This window comes from Wyeomyia smithii, chromosome 1 (assembly GCF_029784165.1).
Source record: "Wyeomyia smithii strain HCP4-BCI-WySm-NY-G18 chromosome 1, ASM2978416v1, whole genome shotgun sequence".
In the NCBI taxonomy this organism is placed as follows: domain Eukaryota; kingdom Metazoa; phylum Arthropoda; class Insecta; order Diptera; family Culicidae; genus Wyeomyia; species Wyeomyia smithii.
In genome coordinates, this window is record NC_073694.1 from 149,316,142 (window position 1) to 149,325,299 (window position 9,158).

General features: G+C 37.9%; 2 protein-coding genes across 2 annotated transcripts; both read left to right on the forward strand.

The window, feature by feature from the left end:
* The first annotated feature begins 1,832 nt into the window (after positions 1–1,832).
* Positions 1,833–2,804, forward strand: LOC129717536 (carbonic anhydrase 2-like). Its single transcript, XM_055667505.1, has 3 exons — positions 1,833–1,906; positions 1,964–2,119; positions 2,180–2,804. Exons 1-3 carry the CDS (start codon positions 1,843–1,845, stop codon positions 2,761–2,763), a joined length of 804 nt encoding a protein of 267 aa, XP_055523480.1. The 5' UTR covers positions 1,833–1,842; the 3' UTR covers positions 2,764–2,804.
* A 679-nt stretch (positions 2,805–3,483) lies between these two features.
* LOC129717262 (carbonic anhydrase 13-like) lies at positions 3,484–9,158 on the forward strand. The gene is made up of 2 exons (XM_055667123.1): positions 3,484–3,553; positions 8,224–9,158. The coding sequence occupies exons 1-2, from the start codon at positions 3,484–3,486 to the stop codon at positions 9,156–9,158; spliced, it is 1,005 nt and encodes a 334-aa protein (XP_055523098.1).

Below are 9,158 nucleotides of genomic sequence, written 5' to 3' on the forward strand. Positions count from 1 at the left end.
TAAGGTATATTCGGGGAACAAAAAAATTGGAATAACACAGTGCAACAAAAATTGACTTTTTTGTCTGCCTTGGCTTCTATATATATTTTTTTTTGTGTATTTTTATGCAAAATTAAATTTGTCCAGAACAATAAAAAACATCGTTTTCGCCATTTTCACCATAAAAAAGGGGGTCGTTATGTATCTTAACAGCATTTTTTCAGGCATTTTTCCCATACATTTAGAAGTCACTGACAATGTTTTTCATGGTAAAATTATTGTCGGTGGTAGATTCAACAACAAAAAACGTTGTTAAAACATGGTAATGACAACAATCGTTTGCAAGTTTACAGTAAATATACCGTGTTTTTTATAGTTACAATAAAAAACATTGTCCGTTTACTGTTCTCACCGCAAAATACATCGTAAATTTTTTTTCGGGTCATCATTCATGATGAGACAATGTGACTTCATCAGCACCATGGTGTACAGTTTCCGGGATTTCCCAACGTATTTTGCCGTTTGTCACGATTTGGAGCTTTCTGCACTTTGTACGTATGCAATCCCTTCCGGTCTCTAAAAGAAAGACTTGGACAGATTCAACCTTTTGGCCACATCCCTGACCCAATGGGCATAAAAGAGAGGTAAGGAGGAAACTTACTCTCTTTTATGCTCATTGTTCTGACTTAAGGATTGGAATTCCGCTTAAACGCTCTCACGAAACGCTTGCCATCTTGATCACTAATAAAACATTAATTCTGACTACATTTATCCTTCCGTTCGATGCTCAGAGTCACACGACTCACCGTTGACTACACGATCGCGAGTTGTTTTCCGATGTCCCGATGAGAAAGTTGAGGATTTTCCGGGTGCTGGCGCGAAGTCAATTCGCGACGTTGCTTTTCGGGTGACGACATTTTTTTCAATTTTCAAAAAACTGACAGCGATAAAAATACAATGTAAACAATATACTCTAAACTACTTCTACCCAAATTTTTAACATGAAATGCCCAATGTGTAAGTTTGTACAGTGTTTTTCCGTGATGCAATTTGATGTGGGACACCCTTTATAAGGAGAACGGTAAAACAGTTGTGAATGAAATGAACTATAACTATAAACTAAAACTATAAATCATTTATCATAAATCATTTCAACTTCAACAAGACATAGGTCTTGCAAGATCATTTTTTCCACAAATTCAAACTCAGTTCAAACTCTTCTATGCAGTTCTTCTAACTCCACAAGCTGCTCTCACTGAACTCTAACTCTTCAGAATCGGCGATTACCTAAACGGATACCATTGACTTCGAATTAGATTTAAATCAAAAATTTTCATCATTTGTCAATTAAGGCATATAGCAGGAGAGCTACAGGTCACAATCTCGTAATGGAAATCATAATTGAAACAACCCTAACGTGTACGTTTGAATATTAGCGAAGATCCATCAATGTCGCATGTTTGAATTATCGATATCGGTATGCCGTGACACTAAACCTGAATGAATTTTGCTCTACAAACCACGTAATGGAAATTTTCCGCATTGTTCTGTAATTATAGAAATAATAAACCCAGTTTCAGAAGGGGTTCTGTACAATTGCCGCTAGTGCGAAAACCTACCGTGTGTCAGTGGTGATTGACAATACGGCGAAAAATTGTTTTCTAGCGTAGTTTTTCATTATAGAAGTCAACCGTAGGCGGGGCCAATTTTTCCACTATCAGTTTTCTAGGGAAAACTAATTGGAGTTTATCGTGTTCTTTCTTCAGAACATTTCTTTGGCGGCAAGGCGCTGCAATTAAAAAAAACTTTTCGAATAAAAAGGTGCAGTGGTACAAATGTATAATGTAGTGTCATAGAGCAACTATGGAGCTTCAGGTCTTGGTACTATTGTTGTTTGGGTTGGCCCTAGGACGGTCTCAGGATTCGTGTAAATTTTTTTAGTATGTTGCTTCAAAGTAGGCTTGCTAATGTTTTCAATTTCTAGCTACTGCCGACAGTGACACTTGTCGCGGGCGAATGCAGAGTCCGATTGCATTGTCAACAGCAAGGTCGATATTGACTATGGAAAGGACACCGTTACAACTGATGAATTACCAGTTAGATCCTTCCCAGGTGACGGTAACAAATGACGGACATACGTGTAAGAGCTGCGCAATCATAATATAAAATAATCGAAGAGTAATATCCGTTGTGCTTCTAGCCGTCTACTCGTTCGAATTTCCCAACGGGCAAGTGGTTACCAAGCAAGGCGGGCCTCTTAAAGAGGAATATCAGTTCCAAAGTTTACACTTTCATTGGGGAGCCAATTCAGCTCGTGGTTCCGAGCATACACTCGATGGACGCCGTTACGCCATGGAAATGCATCTGGTATTTTTCAACAGAAAATACGGGGATTTCCTAGCAGCTCGGAACCAATCGGACGGCCTTTCCGTATTAGGAATCTTTTTGACAAACAGCACAACCGAACCGGATTACGGATGGATTTCGGCACTGAACGAAGTCCAAAATGCGGGAGATAGCTATGTTTTACCCGATCCCACTGTATTTAACATCAAGGGACTGATTGGTGCGAGACGAAGACCTTACTTCTCGTACCATGGAAGTTTGACCACACCGCCTTGCTTCGAATCGGTTACCTGGATTGTGCAGCGAAAGACGCTTCCTATATCCGAGAGACAGCTGAACGTTTTTCGATCGTTGCGTGACAGCAACGGTAACCCACTGGTCGACAACTATCGGGAGCTGCAGAATCTTAACGGAAGATCAGTGTTTTACTATCGATAAAGTTGGAAATGATATACAAAGGATTTTGAATTCGATCTGTTAATAAGTATATAAATAAAATTAATATGACACAGCCCCCTTTGGGTAGGCTATAGTCTGCGGCGTGCAACACAAGCTTTCATTGCTGCTACATGTAGTGACACTGCGCTTGCCGACCGAACCGACGGGTAAAACATCCGGGTTCCCTCGAGAATTCAATCCAATTCTTTGGATTTTGCTCCCGAATGCCTTCAATGCATTGTCTAAAGCTAGTATTACGCTATAAACAATATAAAAGCCAGAGTGGCCGATACTAACCAGCCCAGTGTCCACCGCGTTGCGCCGCCAGTATCAACTTTTCAGGTAATTTTCTGAACAAGTGCCGTGACCCGCCAAAGGCCCTACGAGAGAGCCCTAGAGCTAGGCGTTCGTTGGGTTTGGGTGTGTCCATCGCCTGCGCAGCTGCTGTAGACAGTTAGCCGTTATTCAAGATCAAGTTCGCGAGCTGTGGGCGTGAGAAAGAAATGTTACCTGGCATTGTGACTTATCAAGTTGAGTGCACGATTAAGAAAAAAATAATTGCCTGTAGTAACTTCAAGCGTGCCAGTGGTGCTAGCGGTACCAGAAATTCACCGGAGCGGCAAGAAAGCGGTAGAACGGAAAACCTGCTGCCGATAGAGTTTCTGTATGTGGTATATTAGAAGAAATTGTGATTGCTTTAGAAACAAATCAAAACCGAATATGAATCTAATTATATGTCGGTGGTTGCTGATCATGTTTGCCACTGAGGCAACATTAGCCAATAATAATTGTAAGTATACGTTGTTGCGTATGTCTATAGGAATTGCGAAATTTGTCTCGTTCAATCAATCGTTTCGATTGGAAATAATTGAACATAGTTTTACTGGTATCAAGTATCTATTTCTTCAGAATTCACAATGATATGTCAGATACGTGCACTTTGAAAATTCATTTGAAACGTTTTGAAATGGAGGACAAAGGAGTGAGTTCTTTTAAGTTCTTTTTGCAATAATTGTGGTGGTTAATCAATATTTTGTATAGGACAAATGAACGAATTCCAGAATTATTAACAAAAAATATAAAAGCATAAAACATTGTCTCGGTTTTCAAACAAAAATACACTAAAGTCGTTTTTTACGCGAAGGATACGTGCCGCGTATAAAAAACCGCGTAAATTCCGGAATCCGCGTAAAAAACCCAGCGTTTATTTTGCATTCCGAGTGAAGTGAAACCAAAACCCACGCAAAAAAAATACCGCGTAAATTCCAGAATCCGCGTAAAAAACCGCGTAAATTCCGGAATTCACGTAATAAAAACGCGTAAATTCCGGAATTCGCGTAAAAAACGTGTAAACTCCGGAACTCGCGTAAAAAAGCCGCGTAAAAAGCGACCTTAGTGTATAATGATATGGCGCTAAGTTGATACGTGGTGATTATTAGTTCGTAAAGGATCATCAATTTCGAAAAAAAAAATCATCCACTGAATCTGAATGTCTAAAATTTTTAAAGCAAAAAAATACCATGTTGATAAAAACTTTAGTTCTATTGAACTAATTTTTATATTTTTCATATGCGTATTTTAATATTCTTTCAATACTTTTATTCACATGAGTACACATTTTTTAAATTTACGTTCCAAAGTGTCAGATAAGATTATAAGAGATTGACTTCGGAAAATTTGAAAAATTCTGACTAAAACAACCAAATGATTTGCAACAGGATTTATGTCTGGAGAGCATGTCGGGTAGGCTAACATATCTATTCTTCGATTCTTAATGCATGGCTTCCAGCTTTGCTGGTATAATTGACACCAGCTTGATAAAATCTACACATTTTACGACAAGGCTCTTTGAGAAAGACAAATATTGTTCCTTTTTCTTTAAATTACATCTCTTAAACCCATTGAAACCATCAGGACTTTTGCCACTAAAAATAATCTGGTAAAGTTTGAAGTAACAGGAACACAAATTAAAAATAATAAAATTGAAACATACTTTTCTGATGATTACTAAGTAACAATGAGAGATTCTCTCCTCTCTCTCTGTTTCGTTAGTTACAGCATTATTATTAAAGACTAGATCTATTACAGAAATACCCGTATTTGGTGGTATTCAGTTGTTTGATGTTGTTTCCCAGAGATCGTATGTCGCCATCTTAAGCCTGGAGGTATCATTCCAATTCCGGAAATACAGATACTGAATGGTACTCGGCCATGTCGGCAGAAATTTGTATACCCCCCTCTCCCTTCTTCTTCCAGAGTAGGGAGGAGTGTCGAACTATCATAAAAAATTTCTTGCCCCCAAACACCTCCAAATATCAAATTTGATTCCATTTACCTAATTCTCTAGTAATGCAAAAAATCGAGTTTCATTTCTATGGGAACCATTCATTCCAGAGAAGAGAGAGGTGTCGAAGCACAATTGAAATATTTCTTGCTCCCAAAAACCTTCACATGCTAAATTTGGTGCCATTTGATTGATTAGTTTCTGAGTTGTGCAGAAATTTGTATAGACCTCCCCTCTTCCAGAGTTGGGAGATCATCATGGTAGCATATCTCCAAATACAGCCATATACAAAATTTGGTTCCATTTTTTTTTTCTTCATCTATAATTTATTTGACACGGCACAAATACAATTTAATGTTTAACGGCGCCAATTATATCTGGTAGCTTACTTTCTAAAGTATCTTAATAACTAAAAGCAAATTTTTTATCCTCGCTGCCGTTGGTTCCATTTGTCTGGTTAGTTTTCAGGTTATGCAAAAATATAATGTTTCATTTGTATGGGAAGGGAGAGGAATCAATCCACCATAATCATAAATATTTTTGGCTTCTGTAAACTACCAACCGCCAAATTTGATTCCATTTGCTTGATTATGTCTTGAATTATACAGATATTTGTGTTTCGTTTGTATGAGAGCTCTTCCTTCTAGAGCAGGGAGGGGTGTCAAACTACCATAGAAATATTTCTTGCTTCTTGAAACATTTACATACGAAATTTAATTCCCTTTGCTTGATTGGTTCTCGAGTATGAGAGCCCTCTCTTCCAGCGAAGGGAGGGGTCTCAGACTATTAACCTTCCCCGGCCCCAAAAATCCCTACATAAATATTCTTACGCCGATCAGGTTAGTCATTTCCAAGTCTATTTGGATCAGACAGACAGAACACCATTTTTATATGTATAGATATCAACGATTCCTTGCCACAAACCGAAAGATTATAATATTGCCTAGCCTACTAAACAAAACGTATCTTTAAAAAAGTAAAACTAAATGAATATAAACCGAAGAGAAAGTAAACAAATAGAGTCTCTCAATGTTAGTTATGTCCTTTTGAAATGTTACGCGAGAAATGGGAACACTTTTTTCGAGGGATGCTGTGTCCCATTATCGATCAGACTAGACTTTAAAAAATGTGAATTTTAGTTGAGGAAGAAAGAGTAACCAAATTAACCACTATTATGTAGAAAAACGGGATTAGAAATTACTGTTGGCGAAATTTCAACTAGATATAAATCAGCTTCAAAGTTCGATTTTTCGAAATTTTTCTAATCTCCCAACTTCAGCTTCTTGAGTAAATGTGGTTCATGCAAAAAACTCATTTTCGAAAAAAATGGTCGTTAGACCACTCTGTTCCGCAACGGCTCATATGACCTATCCAAAGTCTGGCACCTTTCTCCTAGAAAAAAAATGTCTTTTGCATTGCACAGAAGTTTCTGTAGTTTATTCCCGCCTTTGAATGTTACTTGGTAACCGTGCCTGCCTTCTGATTTCTGGATAATTTTGATTTGGGTTGTACCTAGACTAAACTTTGAGAAGAGTGGCATGTTAATCATGTTAATCACATGTCTAATCTGATATTGTGGTAGATTTCCTCTATTTGCGTTCGTGTACGTGAACTATTCTGTTCGCAATATTTCCGTCATGTTTATTAATTTAGCAACTTTGTGAATGTTTTTGACTGTATCGTCTACTCTTCCGTTTACATCGGTCCCAAGTAACACGGTTAGTCTTTAATAAGTTTATGTAATTGATAAATAACAAATCTCGTCACTGGTGCAATAATATATAAACTAATATACAACTTAACAACTCAAAAAGCGCAATAGGCGGAGCCAATATAACACATATATTCAACTTTAGATGAATTGTTCACACGACTTATATAAAACAACTTTATAACGACTAGAACCACCACTCTTACATTTCCAGTGCCAAAAAATGGTGGCCTGTTATTGAAAGGTCATAAACAAATTGCACAAATGAGTTGAAATTTCACTCGCTGATGATTGTTTCTAATACAATACAAAACAGATGATCCACGAAAATAATCACGGCTCTTCATTTGAGAAATTATCAAGGCAATTTATTGATAGGATAGGGTGTAGGTATAGTGATTAAATACAATGAATCTACGTGCGATTTTTGATTTGTAGTGAATATTTGCCTTGTACTTCGTTTAAATTTACGCGCTTCGCAAATACCACAATATGATAGTAATCAAAATAATATTTTTTGAGAAATTTTAAAATAAAAGAAAAAGCAACAGATGAACTCTAGAGGAATGAGCCTAAACTAAGAAGTCAGGCACTATGTATTAATCATTTGAACTTTCTTACTCTTTAAGTGAACAAAACAAAGAGTAAAATCTGCCACAATTTGGAGTTGGAATCGTAAAACCATTTGAGCAAGGCTATATAAAGCTACTACAATCCATAAATCCGTAGAGAAAATAATATTCTCTCTACTACAATAATCCTCTACTCTTATCAAAACATGCATTCTCTGGGTGTTTATTTATTTTATAATAATTTTGAATATTATAACAGTATTTTTGATTTGCACTGTATGTGATGAAGAAGAAATAGTTCACACCATCAAATTACATTTACAACTGATTTAAAACTGAGCTACAACTATTGCGTCAATTTATGTCTCCACTATACGTTTTGCTGTCAAACACATACACACAGCAGGTTATAAACTTGTTATAAATCAGTCTTTACAGCAATTCGTAATGTATATACAACTTCAACTTATCATTCTGATTTAAAACATCATTCCGATTTAAAACATCAATACGAGTGAATTAAAACCTTGTGTTTTCCCTGTAACTTATGTATGACTTATTTATAACTTATTCCTCTCATTTTTCTCGTAAAGGATGTTGCAGGTGTTACTTGGGGTATGTTGACAAAGCGATGCGCCATGAAATGGAATGCCGCATGCTTTTATGCCCCAAAACGAATGAAGTCCGATGTGATATAGTGGTTTGGGAGCATTGATATGAGATAGATACAAGTCTTTAGCAAAATGTTGTTTATCATCACGTCCAGGATAGGCAGTTTTCCGTTCCATGGTAACAATCAACGTACCATGTTGATAATTTTCTAATTCTAGTATTTTTTGTTTGACAAGATTATTTTTTTATAACTCACAAAACTTCATTTGTTCACTTTCCAGCAAGAACCCGCAGCTTCGCTTGGTACAATCGCGAATACAACTTTGCAAACAAGACTCAGCAGCAACATTACAACTATTATGAGTCTGCTAGAAACCTACGAGCAGCACCAAATATATTCACCACAAAAGATATGTTCCATCATGACAGCAGCCATTCGGACGTTCAAAGCTTTTCCTATCTCGAGGAACACGAATTTGGTCCATCGAATTGGGGCGTCCTGAATGCTAACTGCAACGGCCTGTACCAGAGTCCGGTTAATTTGGCACTTAATCGATCACGGATTATTTACAAGAAACGTCCTCTGCAGCTTATGGGTTTGGAAAATCAACCCAAAAGTTTAACCGTTTTAAACGAAGGTGGATCAGCTGCTTACTTTCTCGAGTTCCGAAAGGAAAACCGTCCGCGACTTCGGGGAGGTCCGCTGCCGGTAGATTACTTGTTCTATCAGTTTCATTATCATGTAGGATCAGAACATTCACTCGAGGGAAAACTGTCAGCCGCGGAAGTTCATCTAGTATTCTACAACAGCCTTTATGAAACTTTCGAAGACGCACGCGATCAGATAGAAGGCCTTGCAGTGATAGCATTGATCTACGACGTACTAGCAAAAGACCGCATCCAGACTTTGAACAAGTGGACTCGCTTCCTTGATAGTGTCGTGGATGAGGGTCGTGAATATCGCGCACCAGCGGCTAGGGTTTTCACACTACAAGATGTTATACCGAACACTAAATGGCCATATTTTTCCTACGAAGGTAGCCTAACAACACCGCCCTGCACGGAAACGGTCCGCTGGCTGGTTGCCACCGAACGAATGCCATTAACCAAAAGTGAGCTGAAGAAAATGCGCCAGCTTAAAGGCAGGGGCGCCGAATGGGTTAAAAACTCTCGGCCCACCCAGGCGCTCAACTACCGAAGGGTGCTGTTATACTGA